The sequence below is a fragment of the Clarias gariepinus genome, chromosome 12, assembly GCF_024256425.1.
Source record: "Clarias gariepinus isolate MV-2021 ecotype Netherlands chromosome 12, CGAR_prim_01v2, whole genome shotgun sequence".
In the NCBI taxonomy this organism is placed as follows: domain Eukaryota; kingdom Metazoa; phylum Chordata; class Actinopteri; order Siluriformes; family Clariidae; genus Clarias; species Clarias gariepinus.
This window is the reverse complement of record NC_071111.1, coordinates 27,046,960-27,068,925: the sequence shown is the minus strand read 5'-3', so window position 1 is coordinate 27,068,925 and position 21,966 is coordinate 27,046,960. Positions and strand designations below refer to the sequence as shown.

General features: G+C 36.0%; 1 protein-coding gene across 1 annotated transcript in view; it reads right to left on the bottom strand.

Moving 5' to 3' along the window:
* Positions 1-21,966, bottom strand: part of LOC128533817 (NACHT, LRR and PYD domains-containing protein 12-like) — a 75,917-nt gene that overhangs the window by 52,824 nt on the left and 1,127 nt on the right. The window contains exons 2-5 of the mRNA XM_053508077.1: positions 18,720-18,836; positions 10,955-11,008; positions 8,938-10,719; positions 3,341-3,535 (exon numbers count right to left, since the gene is read on the bottom strand). Of these exons, the coding sequence (XP_053364052.1) occupies positions 3,341-3,535; positions 8,938-10,719; positions 10,955-11,008; positions 18,720-18,836 (2,148 nt within the window). The remainder of the gene's footprint in view (positions 1-3,340; positions 3,536-8,937; positions 10,720-10,954; positions 11,009-18,719; positions 18,837-21,966) is intronic.

Here is a 21,966-nt window from a genome sequence, read left to right as displayed (position 1 = left end):
ATATATAATATTAAGGAGCTTTATTCTAAAAGCCATGCTTATTTTGCTGTTTTATTTTTGGTAGTAACTGTCTCCATGTTTTTGTTTCAGGTTACCTATACCCTATCTTAATGGACAGCTTTGTCATTTTTTATTTAGTATCAATCCTATTACACACTAAATTGATAGTCTTATTCAGTTTAATGTTTGCTGTGTAAGAAAATTTATACTTTCTTTCATTTCTTTCTTTCTAAGGTTGGAACCAACATGGTGGAATACCTCCACCTCACTTGATCCTGAGCTTTGACAATATAAATGACCATATAAAGCACCCTTTGAATCTATTAAAGGTCACACACACACACACACACACACACACACACACACACACACACACACACACACACACATTGCTGATTCACTTTGGCTGACTTTTTTTATCCTACAATATATAATATCTTGACTTCTCTTTTATCGGTTTCCTTGTGGGTTCAAGTTTCCTCGCTGCTCTCATACATTCTCGTTGTTCCACGTCTCCAGTATGACCGTTGCATTTCACATAAGATTGCATGTTTTTGTTGTATTTTCTCTTAATCAGGTTTGTGAGCTCTCTTCTTATGAATATGAATAGTGACATATCATTTTCATAGGAGTTCTGTGCTCCCCCCCATACTGTCCTACATGGAGTTGCTGGAGAGCATGGGGAGCATGGGTAAGTTAGGCCCTATTTCATTTGTTTTGTTTGGGTAAATATTTAAAATGTGAGTGTTTCACCTTAACACTGCAACGCTAAAATATACAGAACCTGAGCCATGCAAATGTTAAACAGTCTCAGTATATTTTCCGTTAAATTTAAATATATTAATTTATGCTTATATTTAGTGCACTACTCTCTTTCTCGTGTCTGTGCTCAAACTCGTTTTTGCATGCCAAATCTCTCTCGCGAGCACACTCTTAAACTCGTTCTTGCGCTAAAACTCAAGCTCATTTTTGTGTGTTTGAACTCTGTCTCTTCAGTGTGCTCAATATCATAAAGCTCATTATCATAAAGCTTGCTCAAACTGCAGCAGTGTTAAAACTTTTTCACTATTCCAGCCAACCAGAGACTAGAGTTGGGGCAACACCAGCCAATTAGAAACTAAAGGTGGGCACACTCTCTGTTTCTGGATTGGCTCTGCTATTCTATGCTTCTATTTTAAATTCAAGGCTGGAAGCTGCATCATTGCGTGCGTTCATTCTTATTCTTATTATTTTATTTTCATCGGCATAAGGTAAATTTTATGTTTTGTTAGGTAGTTTGAAATTAAGTACGTAGTTTAAACTTTAGAATGTATTTGTGTATCTTATGTACTTATTGCTTTGACCACAAAGTGTACTTTTTTTTTTTTATTTGGGCAGAATCATGCTACTGCTGCAATAAGAATATATTTATGGTACATTACTCATTTATTTGCAGCACAGTTAAAATTGCTGCAATATACTTATAATACATTAAATACTTTAATTTCATTAATTACTGTGTCAGGTATTTGCCACATATTTTAAGTGTACTAAGTATACTTAAAGTTGTTCCACTTTAGCACACAAAAGTACACTTAATACACCTAAAATTGTGCTTTTCTATAATTTAATTACAACTAAAATGCACTTAATTGCACGTAATCATAAGTCTGGACCAGTGTTGGGGGACGTTACTTTTTAAAGTAACTAATTACATTACAAAATTACTGTCATTAAAATGTAAGCAGTTACATTACAGCATTACTTCTGATAAAAGTAACTAGTTAGAGTACTTTTCCATTGCAGAAAGTCAAGCCCTTTATAATTATTCTACCATCATCTCTCAGCGAAGTTTGGCCCATAATCTGTTAACTACTAATACCCCTATCTCACCTACGCGGTTTCACGCGGTGGCCGCAAGTATGGTTTATCATGAATCATTGTGAGTTTTAGCGCTGTGATTACGTTTCCATCTTTCCGCGCGTCGGTCCCTGCAGTCCTTTGCAGAATGTTGGGCGATCACTCGCGGCGGTTCACAGTGCCTAACGCCGCTTCTCACCGCGAGTCAAACCGCATAGGTGAGATAGGAGTATAACAGCAGGAATACCAGGGGGGTTGGTTATCGGGGGCAGGGCTTGTAGGATGACTTTCACACACACACACACACACACACACACACACAATAATGGAATCACTGCTGTGTGGCTCACGGATTACATTTTTGAAAATATAACTAAATGACTGAGTACTTAAATGGGGGACCTAACGCGTTTACCATTACTCGTTACATCAAAAAAAAGTAATTTAAGTACCCTATACCAGTGGTCCTCAAATGGTAACGGGCCACACAAGAAATAATTAAATATTTCAGTTTCATGTATAATCGGAGTCTGAACTATATTTTATTTTGAAAAACCTTTTAAAAATAGGAATGGGTCACAAAACTGGCTTACCGGTGTTCTGAAAAGAAGTAGAGCTTGTGAGTATTAGCGGGCAGACTAACATGCAGAAGCCTTATCTGACGGTTCACCCCCAATCCCCAGTGCCGCAGTAAAATTGTCATGCGTTGACCGGTCCGCGGTGATAAACAGGTTGGAGACCACTGCTCTATACCCAACACTGGTCTGGAGCAAGTACACTTAATTATGCTTTGGCATCGTAGGATTTAATATACTTAGCATAATATACTTTTTTTTCACTAGGATGGACATGTGCAGTGGGGAGATCATGTGTCTGAACCAATGCTCTTATTTCCAGAACCTCACTTTAAGCTTTTCTGAAAAGTTGGTAGCTGTAGTTACATAGCTGTTGTGTGATAAATACCAGGTAAAATATTAAGCTCATAAGAAACAGTCCCATGGTGTGTGAAGGAGCATCACATAGAGACAGCGATGAGGAGTCACAGTTTCTTCTTCAACCACCAATGTATGAAATTCATGACAGGCAACAGAGCAGAAAAATCATGCATTTAACATCAGTCACCATAATATCCATTATGTATCATCAATGTATTGATTATGCTAAGTTACAAAAATTTAACTCTGGCTAACAAAACATGAGAGAAAGCAGATGATAAATCGACTGGAATTAGATCAGATGTCTTGTTTTTGGTTTTAATTATTAATTTTTTTGGTCTAAAATAATTGGTTTTATTATTGCATTTTAATATTTTTTGTATTTAATTATAAATAAAATTACATTTCTATTAATTAAAAATGTAATAACATAAATACACCATAAAGTTTTGGGGGTGCTGTGGCTATCCTAGCAGTTGCTACAACATCCCCAAACCCCTATGAGAAAACGCCAATAGTTGTTTGTGTGTTTACATACAGCATTACTTTCTAAGAGATGATTTTACCTCAGACTTTCCACTTTACAGTGAGGATTCTCCAGTACAGCAGAGAGAGTCTTTACTCCTGAGTCTCCTAGTGTTCTGTAGAACAGATCCAGTGTTTTGACAGTCAGATGCAGTTCTCTCAGATTGGAGGTTTCTGACTTGAGTGCTGAGCCCAGAGCTGAACAACTTTTCACTCCAACTTTATCACATTTGATACTGATGGAAATAAAATACATAATAAAATTTAGTTAGTGCAAATGATCAAAAGTCCTTAAATCTTTCACTGCACATTCTTATTTTTTTACAAATTTTAAAAGTAAAAAAAAAACGCTTAGACAATATGCCCAAAACAACACTACAGCTAAAATAATAATTTTAACAACTAAAAAGAAACACACACACACACACACACACACACGTTATACAGTGCAGTAGCAAAAATACAACTAATCTTATCTTAATTTATCTAATCAAATAACATAGCTAGCTTAAATAATATCAGAAGATCATGAGAAGCAACGATCATTAGGTTAACTGGAATGTAAACGCAAACACGCGCGCGCGCACACACACACAAGAAGCCAAACAACGCCCCAAAATATAAACAGTGATTAATCAATTTCTCTCAAATCGATTAAGTTAAAGGCTAACTACAGCTACTGTAACTAGCTAGTATCTACCTTAGGATTGTAACCCTTCTAATATAAAGCAGTGAGTCAAAAATTATCCGCACTCAGGCTATAGAATTCATTTGAATTAACGTTTGGAAAAGACAAATACTTAATTTCAATACATATTGTCAACAAGTTTTCGTTTTCTCTTATTAAAAAAAGTTTTTAGACTGACTGGGGAGACAGTATCCTTGAATGGAAAGCACTGATAAGACATTGTGACCAACAGCATTTTAATATAACCAGAGTGTGGATCATTTTTGACTCATTCTCATAATATAGCATCGACCTAAAAGGAAAAAAAAAAAGAAAGAAAAAATTGTTTTTAATAATTTGTCCTGCGGTTTTCATACTGTATCCATTCATAGATATAAGTTTTCACAGTGGTCAGAAAAAAAACAATAATGAGCTGTGTGAGTTTCCAGTGAAGTTTTAAAAGGGATTTGTATATTTATCATCAAAGACAAAATAATATTCAAGAATATGTAATTACTACAATGTTTTAATTCTATTTTTATCATCTATTTAATCCATAATCACAGGTGTGAGAAGGGATACAGTCCTGTCCCTGACGATGAGGACAAGCCAAACGGTACAGTTTACTGTGGAGCATGCGGCAGGTGATGATTTCCAGACAGATACATGTCATAAATATTGTAGTTTACAGTCTATAAATATGTCAATGTGCAACATATAATAGTCTGAATAAATAACTTCCAGTTTCTTTTGTATATTTATATGTGGTATTTATAAGTCATAAATATTATACATTTAATGGTTACAGATGATCTAAATATAACACAGCTGTGTATAAAATTGACCAGTTTAACAGTAAAATAAGATGATACCAGTTTAGTTCTGAGGGGAATGTGCTCATCAAAATATGCTTAACACAAATGTTAAAAAAATTAATAGTATTAATACTATTAAGCTATTATTAAAATTATTAATAGTAATGAATTTGTTTCTTCTTTTAAATTAAATATTTTGACTGGTGTGGGTGGGGGCCGCTGAGGAAGTTGATAGGGCCCCTACATGTTATGAAACAGTATGGATGAAGCAGCACTGTGGGGAGTTATCCTTTTTTTTAATAAAGAATAAAATAGAAAAAAACGTGATTCACATATCAAATGAGCTACTAGGTAATAATATGATCAAAAATAAATATAAAAAATGTTATTTAGGAATCAGACTAATAGTTCCTGCAAAAGTCTTATTTATGCAGTATTATGAAGTGGCATCAAAAGGCAATAAAATAGAGTACCATGACATACAAGTTCAGTAACAGCAGTCGTTGTCGTCATCCCCTCCCCCTGAAATATGACTGACCCCGCCTGGTGCCCCTCCAACATCATTTGGCAAATGTCGACCTGACAATGCCAAACGTCATTGGATCAGAGCACCATCAAATTACTTATACGCTCAGAGTACGGTAAATCACTCACTGGCTTAGAGCGCCATAAATAAACAGTAAATAGATATAGTGGAACCTTGGATTATAAAAATACTTCATTCTGGAAGCGGGCTCATATTTTAAAAATAAAACATAAAAATAATTGATACAAAATATAAAGTAAAAATAAAACAAATTACCTTTAAAAAAAAGTATAAATAAATCCCGACAGATAAGTGTTTCCTTTTATGTGCGCAGGCACTGTGTGTGTTTCTGTATATGTGTAAAGCTACACACATTAACAGAAAGACTGTTTTATTGAAAAAAATTAACAAGGAACTTCACTGATAACACTCACCTGAGCGACACACTAACAATCTTTTTTCAGTGTTTTTGTGTAGAGCAGAGAAAAAGAGTGTGCGTGTTTCTGTGTTTGTAAAGGCGAAAGTAGTAGGGGTGTGCACGTGGGTGTGTTTGTGTGTGTGTGTGGGGCACGGTGTCCAATGACTCGTTCACACAGACACAAAGAGCAGGCTGAGCCTTGAGCAGAGAGAGAAAATAAATCTGTAACATCTTTAATGAGACTTGCTTTAGCTTTACACGCGCGCTGTGAACACACACGCATACAGACACAAAATAAAATATGTTTTATGCACACAAACGTGGTCACAGTGTTATAGTGAACAGTACACGCATGCACGGATGTTGATTATACCAGTAAGAGACGCAAACTAAGACACAAGTAAGAGAAAAACCGTTGGCTCAGTTCGCTAATCAAAATTTATTAAAGATCTTTGCTTCTCCTGCGGAACGCTCGCAAACCGCGTTACTCGCAATCCAAGGTTTCACTGTATAGGTAATATTGGCGGATCTTGGGATTTGTTGTAAATAGTTGTAATCAAAAATGTTTCAGAAACAAAGAATTAAAAAAATAATAAAATAAATACAGAGACCTTAAAGGGTAAGGTCTTATGTCAGAACAAATGGGTGGGGTAAAAAAAAACAGGTGAAGACAAAAAATGAAAAGAAAAAATACTATTGAAGGAAAAAAAAAAAAAATCAAGACCATATGATTCATACTTCAGGGTCGCCTAAATTGTCAGTGCATTTTAGCCATTATTGTGTTGAAGTACATTGAGGAGCGTCTTGTAGACTAACATTTGTGCTTACAACTTGTAAGAAAATTTATCATAGTGTACTTCGTCCTGTTTCATGAGCAGTATATTTTTCTCTGGAATGTTTCTAGGTCCTCTATTGTAGCAAGTGGACGAAACTAATGTCACTTTAACACAACAATGGCTGAAATGCACTAACGTACTTGCCTTTTTTGTTTTCCTTCACCTTTGATCATTCCTTCATCAAATGATCGCAATTAGTTTTGAAAAAAACATATTGGTCCAACCATATCTCTTTTTGGCGATCTACATACTGTATCACTCCCGAGTTCCTAAAGGCACTCCTGAGGAAGCCATCCCTTCCCCTTCTGTTCTTCTGACCTGTCTGACATGTCCTGGAGCCCTGGTTCTGGTTGCAGATCCCCTCGGATAAAGACTCTGTTTTGGTACTGAGGATGGTATTACAGTATGTGGTCTGCTTAGGAGGTTGTTGATGAGTGGGAATGGTTTCACTTGACCATGAAAATGGTCTTGGACTCGGCCTTATACAGGTAACCAACAACAAAAGTGGACTTTATACTAACATAAACACCTCTCCTGTTATACTAAACTTTCTGCCTCATAGGACACAGTATGACAACAAATCAATTCCTACCCATCTATTATCATTCAAATGAGGATGTGTCCCCTGTTAAGTCAAGGTTTCTTCCTATTGATCTCAGGAACTTTTTCCTTACCACTCAGCTTGGTCATCAGGGACTGTTAATTATAGGTTATAAACATTTGCTCACATTTACATATTTACATTTTTTTTATTCTGTAAAACTGCTTTGCATTAATGACATTTATCAAAAGCTCTATATAAATAACATTTTATTTAAATTAACTTTGCCATATTTAATTTTCTTCCATTTTGAATTTTGTGTATTTTATATGTAACATCTGTGGACCAAGCCCAAAGGGAAATGTCATTTTGTTTTTGATTCATCGAATTCTACTACGGTGTAGATAATGCAAAACTGAGACTGAAACATCAATGACTCCACAGGGGTTAAAGATATTTTCACCAAAGAGGTTTTTCAGCTTCAGTGTTATATGGGTCCTAACTGTCCACTGCTATGCCCAACCATGACTATAAGGAGCCAATCAACATTTCAGTGCATGTTAACATGGATTGTGCAGTGCACTAGATTTATTTAATTCCAATTAAACTTAAACTTTAAAAAATACTTTTTAAAATGTAAAAGTCTTTCATCACAATAGTCCGCAGGGATGCTACAGTGAGCTGATGAATTTTTAATTTTCAAATGTATGTATCTTCATGTTGGTTTAAGCTACAATCATTAAACTTAGACAACCAAGTTGTACCTTTATCCTACCTTAGAAAGTTGTTACTTTTGTGGCCATTTTGTTATTATGTCATAATGATGTAGATAAGTACATAAAAGACTTAAAATACATATTCTACAAAATTGTCCAAATTTTACCAAATTTTATAGGCAGCATCTATAGACCAAGACCAACAAAACCTATAACTATACTGTGTGTTTCTATTTGTCAAACTCTATTCAACTTGACAAACAGGATCAGATTTTGTCCAAATATGGCATTTGGCGACACTATAATAAATACAAAATTGCATTTGCAATTGCAAATTGTAAAAGCGTCATTTGGTGGTGACATTGCAACTTAGCAGGTGTCAAACTGGATGTAGCTTGGCGTTTTGATGTAAACATACACCAAATATCCAACTCAAACCAGCATAACTTTTTTTTTTTTTTTTAAATCATAACTTGTGTTTTTCTCCTCAAATGAAATCAGCTGACCCCCGCAAACACACACACATCTACTAAATACCATTTGGACATATTCATTTATTTATGAATTTCTTTAAAAATATTATTATTATTATTATTATTATTATATTTAATTCTTAATTTAATTGTATTAAATCCACCCTGTAAGGGCCATATTTCATTCTTGTGATTTGTTGTTATGTTTATCTTATTTCAGTTTATTAGTTAAGCATTAAGCATTAAGTATCATAAATATAATTTGTATTGTGACATCACTTCATGGGTTGTTCTGTCACATCATCCCACAGTTATGCAGTTCCATGTCTATCACGCACGTTAGTTGTAGTTGTTGTTAAGACACGGAAGGATACAGAAAGGTTTGGAGCACACAAGCTTTTGACCGTGATAACGTGAGACAGTAAGCTAAAAGGAATACAGTAAAATAAGTTGTTGTAACTAAAGACACGCGTCAGAACTTGTGAATAACATGCACCTACACACCCTAAATCATGTTGAGATCAAAACATCCCACAGCAAATATTTGTAAAAATGTTTTTCACAAAGATCCAGTCATGCTACTGTAATGCTTTCTTACAGTAGCATGTACAGTAACAGTAGAACAGTTATATTCAGCTTTACTTACATTGCTTTTCTGGATGCTGCAATCACAGGCATCAGCTTCAGAGGAACATCATCTGTTATCTTATCTGGACTGAAATATTTATTCAGGTCAAACTCTACGAGCTCCTGTGCTGATGTCAGTAACACAAACACCAGAGCAGACCACTGTGATGAAGAGAGTTTATTTTGTCTTCCAGATTTCAGGTAGTGTTGGATTTCCTCCTCTAGAGAATTATCACCCAGTTCATTCAGACAGTGGAACAGATTGATGGATTTCTCTGTAGGAAGATCTTCATTGATCCTCCCCTTAATGTACTGAACTGTTTCCTTTGTGCTTTGGGAGCTACTTCCTGTCTGTGTTACTAAGACCTGTAAAAGTTTCTGATTGGACTCCAGTGAGAGACCCAGAAGAAAGCGAAGGAAAAGATCCAGATGTCCAGTCTGACATTTTAAAGCCTCATCTAAAGCAGACTTGTGTACATCTAAAACAGTAATTTTTTCCTTCTTCTGTGTTGAAGCTTGACTCTTTTTAAGAACATTTTTATTGTCTATCCTGAACATCAGGTGCACATACAGAGCTGCGAGATGTTCCTGAATGCTCAGATGAACAAAGCAGTACACTTTACTCTGGTGAAGCCCAAACTCTTCTCTAAAGATCTGCGTACACACACCTGAGTACACTGCTGCTTCTCTCACATCAATGCCACAATCTCTCAGGTCTTCCTCATAGAAGATCAGGTTCCCTTTCTCCAGCTGCTCAAAAGCCAGTTGTCCCAGTTTAAGAAACATTTCTTGATCACTCTCCTGCTTCTTTGAGTACTTTTCTCTTATGATGTTTATCTGAATGATGAGGAAGTGTGTGTACATTTGAGTCAAAGTCTTGGGAATCTCTCCACTCTCTGCTTCACCCAACATTCTCTCTAGAACAGCGGCTGAAATCCAGCAGAAGACTGGGATGTGACACATGATGTAGAGGCTTCTTAATGACTTCAGGTGTGTGATGATGTTATTGGCCAGGCTCTGATCACTGATCCTCTTCCTGAAGTACTCCTCCTTTTGTGGGTCATTGAACCCTCGTACCTCTGTGACTCGATGGACACACTCAGAGGGGATTTGATCAGCTGCTGCAGGTCGGGAGGTGATCCAGATGAAAGCAGAGGGTAGCAGATTCCCTTTGATCAGGTTTATCAGCAGCACAGGCACTGAAACTGATTTAGTTACATCACACACTCTCACTGTGTTCTGGAAATCTAGAGGAAAACGACACTCGTCCAATCCATCAAAAATTAACAGAACCTTTCTGTTGGACATTTCTGTTCCTTTTGTGTCTTTAAAACAGACATGAAGGAGCTCCATCAGACTCAGTTTCTGGTCCTTTATCAAATTCAGCTCTCTGAAAGGAAGTGGAAATATGAGGTGGACGTCCTGATTTGCTTTCCCTTCAGCCCAGTCCACAATGAACTTCTGCACAGAGACAGTTTTTCCGATGCCAGCAACTCCCTTTGTCAGCACAGTTCTGATGGGTTCGTCTTGTTCAGATAAGGGCTTAAAGATGTCATTGCATTTAATTGGTGTTTCCTCTGTTGTTGTTCTCTTGGACGCTGCTTCGATCAGTCTCACCTCATGTTCATTATTGACGTCTCCACTGTCTCCCTCTGTGATGTAGAGCTCTGTGTAGATCTCATTCAGGAGTGTTTGGGTTCCCAGGTTTATTATCACTCCATTCAAGAACTGAAACTGCTTCATCAGATTTAATTTGAACTTGGCCTGAAATTCATTGACACCAGCAGATTCTGGGTCGTGCCTGTGAGATGGTGAAGTAGAAATGTGGTGAAACATTGGGTCCAATAATTAATCTTTAAGATTTAATTTTTTCTGAATGGTTATAACTGATAGCTCTTTATAATGTTCTCACTATGTGTTTGTTTTATTTGGTTGTATGTTTTCTATAATCTAATCACTCTGTAGTTAATAACAGCAGAGAGGTTTATAACAGCAGTGTGTCAGTGTCACAGTCATGTTGTTGGTTTTTATCTTACCCTGTATCTGTGATGATCCTCCCTGCTATTCTGTCTCCTGCCTTCTGGAGATCACTGTGAACAAAAATTGTAGTTGATCATTCCCACTATAGTCTAAACATTTGCCTTGAAGGCATAGTTTGTGTGTTTTCTATGCAGTATTATATTAGAACTGAGGTGTATATAAGTAGTATTACATTAGGTCTTTATTTTCTGTTTTAAATTTTCCTGCTCTGCACACTGCCCATGACGTTTGTCATGTGAGAAGTGAGTTTAATGTAAGTAAAATAAGCGTAAATTCCACAATCCTCATTCCGTGCAAAAATGCATTCCAACGTTTAGCTGAGACTCATAAGAAACTTCTGCAGTTCCACGTATCAAATAAAAGATCAATAAAAAAAATTCCCTTCACATTAGTTTCTGTCCATACAGAAAGGAAAAATAAATAAATCTTTAATTTTGTTAAGTCACAAAATAAGAGAAACAGCTAGAGAATAACTTATAAAACAAGATAATTGATTTCATATGCCCAGGTCTAAGAGTTTAAATGTTGGCAAGCACAGAAAAAAAATTGCAGTATGTTTCCTGTTAGCCCTGAGATGTAAAATAGGTTTTCTAGTCACCCTTTGGAAAGAGGACCAAGGAACTTCTATGTTTTTTTTGTTTAAATGCAGCTTGCCAAGGAAGGACCTTTGCTGTCACCTCACTCACTACTTTCCTGTTCCTTATCATCTCAGAAAATTTCCCATTATGATGTGATCTAACTCAGAAATCTTTCCCATTATCTCTGGATCATTTCACCACCTTTACTTCCTGTCATTCTTATGCCTTCTTTGTCATTTATATTTTCTTTACTTATAATGCTTCTTTTTCTTAGATAAGCATATGGCTAATAAGCATACTGATAATACTGATGGTAATAAAATTGTTCCTACATCCACCTAATATGTGGCCTCCATGTTTTTCTAGGGAAGTCCACCATCTCCTATCATCCTCAAAGAACCACATGAGTTATTCTCAACTGATTCTATATTGAGAACTGTTTCCCTCAGTTCTGATAATGAAGACTCGTCTTGTTGTTATTATATTTAGATGTGGGCAATACATCTAGAAGGACTGGTGTGGGCTTGACAGGTAAGCAATAAGCTGGTGAGCCTTGTCACCATATTTATAATAGGGACCAGATTCAATTAAGTCTCTCAATTAATAGGGATTTAATTTAATAATCTGATTTTTTTTTTTAAAGTAGTTTATAAAATAGTTAACTTTTTTATTATTTATTAGCTATGTTTAACAAAACCATTAACATGTCAAGATATGATTTAAACTTGGCAACACCATCTACATTAGCCAAACAACATATTGTGTAGGACCTGTGATCCACGATGAACATGTGCGCAGACAATTGAAAGTTTGTTTGGTCCATTAGTAACATGGAAATAAATAAACTGATATGATAATTCCCGAAATATCCTACTTAACTACTTATAACCATATAACTCTAACAATCCATATCTTCTTTACCAAATAAAGCTAAAATAAAAAAATTAACAACTGAAGAAAATTTGTAGCTCCAGGATGCAGATTCTAGACTTTTCCTGACTAGGAGTTATTGTTAATCTTATTCAGAAGCATGGCATGAACAAATAAACAAATATGTGGACTAAAAAAGTTATTAATTTACCACCATAGGCTTCAGTTTTATTTCAAAACTCCACCTTGTTTTTTTTTTTGCTAATTCTTAAAGGTGTATAAGTCACATACAGTTCAGATGTCAGAGCTTTGGTTAAAACAAGTTTCACATTCATCAGCACAGGAGATTTTACTGGACGATTGCTTTAGGTGCGTTAGTCTACCTGTATTAAATTGAAGGTAACGTCATTATTAAAATCACATGGAATGGTGCTCTGACTCATTATTTATCGTGATTGTCTGATAATTTAAATATCTCACAGCCTGATATTATGTGCTGAAGACATCAGGGCTTTGGTTTGTGGATGTTTGTTCTCCTGTTCATCAGCACCAAAGGCTGTTTATTTGCTGGGTGTTAATTATTCTACCTGTAACAATTGTAGATGACTTAACTATTTGTAATCAAGCCAGGATTAGAGAAAGTTTTTGTATCTATTCAGGTTTTAAGTGAAATTTGGGAATCTGTCACACTGTAGACTGGCTTCTGATGGCTGCTTCTGTTTTGTTTCCAGTTTTTAAGTGTTATTTTGAATATTACTAGGGCTGCTCGATTATGGAAAAAAAAATCATAATCACGATTATTTTGGTCATAATTGAAATCACGATTATTTTACACGATTACTCATTGACTTTGGAAATATAATGCGTTTATTAAACAGAACAGTGAATTCTCCTTAAAACAGATTAAGACGGATAAAACAGATAAAGGCAAAAAAGATCAACAATGTAGTGCACTTCCACAATCTTTTGAAAACTAGTAATAAATAAAATATAAATAATAAATAAAATAATAAATAAATTAGTCCAAAATAAATTTGCTCCTGTATGTGCCTTAAGAAACTGAAAAATTCAAAACAACATTTTACAACATTCTACATTTTAAACATAATTAATAATAAAATTCCAGTCAGTAACTCAGTCCAAGAATATTTTAAGGCTGGCAAACTATCGCTCAAAACTAACAGCAAATATGTTTACATGTCTTTAGCTAAAAAGTATGCAACGGCATCTGTTATATTTTTTGTGCCTTTCTGAGCTGGATGGATACGCAGTTGCACTGAAGAGCTTGTTCGTCGTTCTTTCTGTTTCTTTATTAGTTGGTCATATGTGGCCTGTGTTTAAATTTTAAATGGTTAAAAAGATTTGTGGTGTTACCAAACGGTGCCGACACAACCTCATAGCAAATCTTGCACCTAATATGTTTTTTTCTTCGAATCCAAACTGTTCCCAAATAACAGAATTGCTTCTACCTCTTTTGTTGACCAAACACTTCTGTGGCTACTCTTTTTTTGCCATCTTCACTCGCTCTGATTTTTAAATGCAATCAGATACCACATACGCAACCTCTTCGCTGACAGTATAAAGTGGGAGAGTTCGGGCTTCTGGAAGGGCGAAAGTCCACACTACAAAACGCTGGGTTGTTTTTTCTACCCAAGCGCTGGGTTGCCGCTGTTGGGTCATTTTTCTGGGTTATTTACAGAGAGTTGAGTAGTTTTTGTGTAACCCAGCTGCTGGGTTGAAGTTTGATTGGCTCCTCCCCCAAAGTTCACCGGTGGATTCAGAGGCTGTCAGTCAGAGCTTCGTGATGACGGTTCATTTAAGGGAAAATGACGCTAAATACAAGGTCTGTATACACATGTTTACTCACCTAAGTCACATATGACTAAAAAATTATTACTATATGTAACATTTATTACTGTTACCGTGTTAAGGTTACACTTAAACTTTCAGGCTGGTGTGAGGTAAGATAATTTAGCTGACAATAGCTGCTATAGTTAGCCAAAGAACCCCACCTGTGTGTGAAAGAAACGGATAAGATGTCTGAGCTTTTTATCTTTTTCTGTAGAATGTTTGCAGGGTGACGAAACTGTAAGTGTAGTATTAGCATGACGCTAGCATTTAGTTAGGTTGCTAGCGTTTGCAACCACTTTAACATTAGAACTTTATTAATCTCACTGTTTGAGACAATAAAATGCTGGGGTGTTACAAAACACTGACCCTCTCACAAATATCCAGACCTGCTAACCCTCACGTTTTTTACTAGTTAGTAATTTACTCCGCAGTCAAAATTCGCCCGCGTTTCTCCCAAGTTATTACAATATTTTACACCTTTCCCCCTTTGGCAAGTAGTATGCAAATATGACTGCTGCATGTAAGCTAACCAGGTAGCCCTCTTTAACCAAAGTTGCTTGTGACTCAGGCTAAATTAAGTCAGCTGTACAGATAACTGACGATGCATTTCCTCGGTAATTAGCTTAAAATCAATGCAGACCACAAGATCAACTAGTCTGACTTAAAAAAATATATATATATATAATAATAATAATAATATATATATATATATATATATATATATATATATATATATATATATATATATATATACACATACGAGCTTTATCCCAAAAGCCATGCTTATTTTGCTTATTTTATTTTTGGTAGTAGCTGTCTCCATGTTTTTGTTTCAGGTTACCTATACCCTAGCTTTTTAATTTTTTTATTTAGTATAAATCCTATTACACATTAAATTGATAGTCTTATTCAGTTTAATCTTTGTTATTAATTTTTTTTTTTACCTTATTTCATTTCTTTCTAAGGTTGGCACCAACATGTTGGAATACCTTCAGCTGAAGGGTCAAGGCCGTACCCCTACTGTACATCCTGACGTTGGGAGATAATGACCAGCGCTGCTCTCAGGCATTCGTCATTCTGGTGGGACAGGCTCTGGAGCAATGCACACTACTTGGGGCGGTTGATGTGTGCTTCAAGGCATTTTATATTTTTGACATTAACTATCCAAAGTAGTGTGCTCCTGTAGAGGACTTTTTGTAATGTTGCTATAAAATAGCAAGCCTACTTGAAAAGTCATAGACAGTGTTTGTATGTTGCAATGAGACCAGGGCTGGATAGTTTTGTCACACAGGTTCTGCTCTGTAGAAGCTGCCTCAGCCTATTTGTGTTATTACTCCATTCTGCCCTTGTGAGTAATAGTATAGTAATGATGTCACTGTTGATTATCTGCTCTTGTGCTTTAAAAAAATAAATGTTTTTTTTTTTATGAACATTTAATAGGATGTTGTTCATTGCATATATGTATGGTTTGCAAAACTTTTAAGTTTTTTTTTGTAATAAACCAGTATATCAAAGTAATTTAACTGTTTAATAGACGTGGGTAGTTTTTTTTTTTTTTTTTTTTTTACAGATTCACTGTAAAACATGAAAATAACAATAACCTATTTGTGAGGTAGAATTAACCCAACATTCCAGTTAAAATGAACCAACATCTGGGTAGAACATTTAACCAATTTATGTGGTAGAATTAACCCAGCATTATAGTTAAATATGACCCAGCATTTGGGTTGAATATTTAACCCATTTTGCTGGGTTAAAAAAATAACCCATTTTGCTGGGTTAAATTAACCCAGCATTTGGTTAGTCCAATATTTACCCAGCAGCATTTTTTAGGGTGTAAGGATGCGCGTATGCGTCAGAACGCAGGTCAAAATAACTTGAAAAAAGTGAATAATCGTTTTTTCGATTACACCATTTTTGTAATCATTGAGACCAGAAATCAAAATTTGATTAATTGCACAGCCCTAAATATTACCATGATTTAGGTAATCAGTTGCAGTTGAGAGTTGTCTTTGTTGTCAGCACTAGCCGCACTCTGGTCATATAGTATTAAAACTTCTGTTGGCTGCGCTTTCCGTTTAAGGCTACTGTCACCCCAGTACGTTACATTAGTTTATTTGTAACTGTGGTGCGAGTAAAAATGAATTACCCACTTGTGATTTGCAAGATAGAAGAGCAGTGTACAGTTATTATAATTTTTTTTTGTGGTCTGAGGATGTACCTGGTGTCAAAACAACTCACAGAAGAACATGAACAGAAGGGGTTGGATATATGCGAAGAAAATTTGGACCCATACTTTATGGAAGGTGAAAGTTTCTTTAAGAGAATCATTACTGGTGATGAGACATGGATTCATGAAGCCTGAGAGTAAATGGCAAAGTATGAAACGGAAATACTCTCTTTTCGGGATTCTCAAGGGCCAGTATTGAAACATTATCAGGAAAAAGGTTCAGCAATCAACAGTGCTTGTTACAGTGAGACGCCTATTGAAAACATGTATCCAAAACCTCAGACAGAGGACTGCCTTTGTGGAGGGACAAGGGCATTGTGAATGTGCATGAAAATGCACGTCCACACACTTTTGCGCACACTGCAGACACTTTTCATTTTGAGGTGATGAAGCATCCTTCATTCAGTCCTGATCTGAAAGCAGCCCTACAAGAACAAGTATTCATGAAGATTGCGGCGATTTTATGGCTTGCAGCTGTTGGGAACTTTTTTCCCTTTGTCAAGTTCAAGTTCAGGTACGCTTTATTGTCACTTCAACTATTTACAGTTAGTACACAGTGAAACGAAACAACGTTCCTCCAGGACCAAGGTGCTACAGACAACACAAATTTACAACATAAATTAATAGAAAAACTTAACTAGCTAACTAAGAGGCCTAGTTATCTGGCTAGCAGAGACAAGACAGATTGACCTAACACAAATTACAACATAAATTAACAAAAACTAACTTTCTAAGGAAGACTATCTACATTTTTTTTTTATAAGACAACAGACAACATGTGCAAATGTGCAAACAAAAGCAACAAAGTGACAGTGCGACAAAACACAACATAACATAATAATATGGTGTTTAGGTGATGAGTTAAAAGGTAGTGGAGAAACAGTAAACATTCCTTAACAATGTTAACGAATCAGAGACCAGAAGACATTGGGATTTCTTTCAAGCAGAAGTTACTCTTTATTAAGAACTCGCCGAGCGTCACTGTAGTCTGACTAAAAACTCAGTTCTGGAGAGTTTATACTTTTCAAGGGAGAGGGATAAAGAGAGGTGGAGACGATCTGTGTAGTACAGGAATCAGCCTAGTAACGGAAGTTCATCAGCATAACAGTGCGTTTCAAATTAATAGGTGCTAATCTAATCAGCCTGACAGTATCACCCAGACCTTCACACTATCATAGACACAAAGGCACAGCCTGGCCTTGAGATTCGCATTCAGATTTACTTTGGGACCCTACCCAGTGGTCAGGAAGTACATAAAGACAAAAGGTTAATGTCTCAGACACCTGGGCTACCAGACTTGATCTTCTTAGAATTTCACCAACTTTACCTCAAAATGTAAAACCCAATGTACATAACTCTTTCAGTTTATATACTATTACTGTATGTTGGAAGCCTGATTTAACATTTTATATTAGCTAAGCCTAAAAAAGAATTTAATAAAGGAGTACAAAACAAAATGCACTGAAAAGAAGAGAAAGTATGTATTTGACTTTCCTAAAAATTTATTTATATAAATTCTACAACCAGAATGTGGAGATTTGTGTGTGTGTGTGTGTGTGTGTGTGTGTGTGTGTGTGTGTGTGTGTGTGTGTGTGTGTGTGTGTTTGAGAGAAAGAGAGATAGAAGTAGTTTTATAGATATCCTCCAATTTGAATATAGGTTTATGTATTTATGCATTGTTGTACAAGTCACGGTAAATAAAGGGATTTCTTCCCTATTAGATTAAGTTAGTTAGGGTATTTAATCCTTTGTTTATTCAGTTTTTCCCCAACTTGGGACAGCATATTCTATAACCATCTTTCAAAATTAACTCTTTGTAGTTAGAGTGACTCCTACTACTACATCAAGCAAACTTTCCTGGTTGAATATTGACTTAAATCTAGAACATTCTTTTGGTTTGGTGTCCTATCAGTGTCTAAATTAAGATAATCTGTGATGACAGAACAAACAGTGAGCAAAAACGTTCTTAGACAATTAATCCATACTTAGAAACATAATTTATCTACATCGCTAAACACTATGTCCAACCAAGTGGCATTTATTTTAAAGTTACCACAAAGACATTTTTAAGAAAAAATATCTTACAAAGACAAAAAATATTTGGACACTTAATAGTGGCTTCATTAAAGATAACAGATATGATGTTTTAGTATTTAGTTTACCATGTTTATCTGGATGAATTTCCCTTTAACTGTGACTTCAGCAGTAACATTAACAGTGAGGAGACGTTACCTGTGTAGAGGTGAGGAGTCTCCAGCATTAAACCCTGTAGGACGATCCATAGACCAATCACTCTTCATGGAGACACAGCTGGGTGCTGCTGATTCTGATCTCTCTCCCTGGAGTTTACTGCACAACATTACAGACAGGCCTTTAGACATTTACAGTGGTGTGAAAAACTATTTGCCCCCTATCTGATTTCTTATTCTTTTGCATGTTTGTCACACTTAAATGTTTCTGCTCATCAAAAACCGTTAACTATTAGTCAAAGATAACATAATTGAACACAAAATGCAGTTTTTAAATGAAGGTTTACATTATTAAGGGAGAAAAAAAACTCCAAATCTACATGGCCCTGTGTGAAAAAGTGATTGCCCCCCTTGTCAAAAAATAACTTAACTATGGTTTATCACACCTGAGTTCAATTTCTGTAGTCACCCCCAGGCCTGATTACTGCCACACCTGTTTCAATCAAGAAATCACTTAAATAGGAGCTACCTGACACAGAGAAGTAGACCAAAAGCACCTCAAAAGCTAGACATCATGCCAAGATCCAAAGAAATTCAGGAACAAATGAGAACAAAAGTAATTGAGATCTATCAGTCTGGTAAAGCCATTTCTAAAGCTTTGGGACTCCAGCGAACCACAGTGAGAGCCATTATCCACAAATGGCAAAAACATGGAACAGTGGTGAACCTTCCCAGGAGTGGCCGGCCGACCAAAATTACCCCAAGAGCGCAGAGACAACTCATCCGAGAGGCCACCATAAGTAAGAGACTGGGCAAAAACGGCCTGCATGGCAGATTTCCAAGGCACAAACCACTTTTAAGCAAAAAGAAGATTAAGGCTCGTCTAAATTTTGCTAAAAAAAACATCTCAATGATTGCCAAGACCTTTGGGAAAATACCTTGTGGACCGACGAGACAAAAGTTGAACTTTTTGGAAGGTGCGTGTCCCGTTACATCTGGCGTAAAAGTAACCCAGCATTTCAGAAAAAGAACATCATACCAACAGTAAAATATGGTGGTGGTAGTGTGATGGTCTGGGGTTGTTTTGCTGCTTCAGGACCTAAGGCTTGCTGTGATAGATGGAACCATGAATTCTACTGTCTACCAAAAAATCCTGTAGGAGAATGTCCGGCCATCTGTTCGTCAACTCAAGCTGGAGCGATCTTGGGTGCTGTAGCAGGACAATGACCCAAAACATACCAGCAAATCCACCTCTGAATGGCTGAAGAAAAACCCTAGAATGCTAGAAAACCCTCAAATAAAGCTGAATTACAACAATTCTGCAAAGATGAGTGGGCCAAAATTCCTCTAGAGCGCTGTAAAAGACTCGTTGCAAGTTATCGCAAACGATTGATTGCAGTTCTTGCTGCTAAGGGTGGCCCAACCAGTTATTATGTTCAGGGGGCAATTACTTTTTCACACAGGGCCATGTAGGTTTGGTTTTTTTTTCTCCCTAAATAATAAAAACCATCATTTAAAAACTGCATTTTGTGTTGATTTGTGTTATCTTTGACTAATAGTTAAATGTGTTTGATGATCAGAAACATTTTGTGTGACAAACATGCAAAAGAATAAGAAATCAGGAAGGGGGCAAATAGTTTTTCACACCACTGTATATACATGCTTTACTATTTTAAGTACCTTATTGATTTAATAAGAACATAATTGCTTATACAGTGAATAAATGTTTTATGCTAAGTAGTGACTTTTCAGTAATATTTAGTAAAAAACAACTTTAAAACTTTAGTCAAATTATTTCTTTTATATGTTCTCAATAAATATTCTATATGGAAATTGTAATATGCAACATTGCAATTCCCCTTCACCAGAACCAGGGGGCCAAAACCTGTTTCAGCATGATCATGCACCTGTGAATAAAGTGAGCTTCATTAAAACACCAAGATTGGAGTGAAAGAACTTGAGTGTCCGGCACTGAGTCCTGACCTCAAGCCCTTTGAACACCTTTGTGATGAACTAGAACACTGACTGTACCCAGGCCTCCTCACCCAATATCAGTGCCTGACCTTACTAATGCCCTTGTAGATAAATGAGCACAAATCCCCACAGATACACACCAAACCCTAGTGAAAAACTCTCATAGAAGAGTGGAGATGATTTTAAACTGCAAAGTGGGACTAACTCTGGAATGTTCTTTTTTGTTTGTTTAGAGAGAGAGAGCTAAAGCAAGCTGTCATGTCTTGTGTGTTCTGAAACTTTATCATAGCAAGTATTAACTTTTTTGCAATTTTTAATAGTGTTATCTGTGCAATTGGACAAGATAAGGCCTTCGCTTCCCATGCACATCACTGAGGCTTTTAACAAAGCCACTTTTATCTCATAAAAAGTTGCCACTTTTTCGAGCTTGAAACACAATTTTGAGAAATAACCTAATTGAGCCCATCATTTTACAAATGCCATTTGAAATTAAATAATCCATGTTATTCGCTTTAGACATTTTAGTCTAGATTTAGTCAATGAAAACATAACATTTTAGCAATAAGATTAACCCTACAGTCAATCTAGTCGTCAAAACCCCTTTTTAAATGTTTTTCACAAAATAGTTATCTTAACATTTAAAATGTATTTTTCATCTGATGTTTTCAGCTAATTATATTTATTTTTAACCATCACAACAGCTGTTGCATTTCCATTTTTTAAAAGTACAATACAGTGTTTTTAAACCTTTTTTTAATGAATTTACACACTTGGACTGTTGTAGGGATAGCTACTACGGGTCATTTGCTAGCCTATTAGCTTAATATGTTTAGCTACGGTTTAACTATGAAACAAAATTAAATAAAATACATTACAACATAATTATGTTTACATGTGGTAACATACTTACCACAAAGAGGCTGTAAAATAAGGGGGGTGTTTTTTATGATAGGCCATGATGCGTCTCTTCAGGTTTGTTGTATTTCTTCCTGTAATTGTGTGCCCCCACTGTTTCCCCTCCTATATAACTACACATCGTCTTTTTTACTCCGGTTTAATATGAAGAAAATGGGCCCAAATACCGGTTCGTCTCTTTGCCCTGAGTAATACTGCTGTGATAACAAAGAGTTAAACATGACTGAGTTTGTAGCATCCTGTCACTGTGCGCGCAAACTACAGTACTACTGACATGCCGAGTGCCGTGACCCGGAAAACACTGTTGCTCATACCATAATGAATGAACACCGTATCACAGCAGATTGTAATGATGATGTCTTATTAGTTTAGATTTTTTTAGGCCACATTTTAGTTTTGTC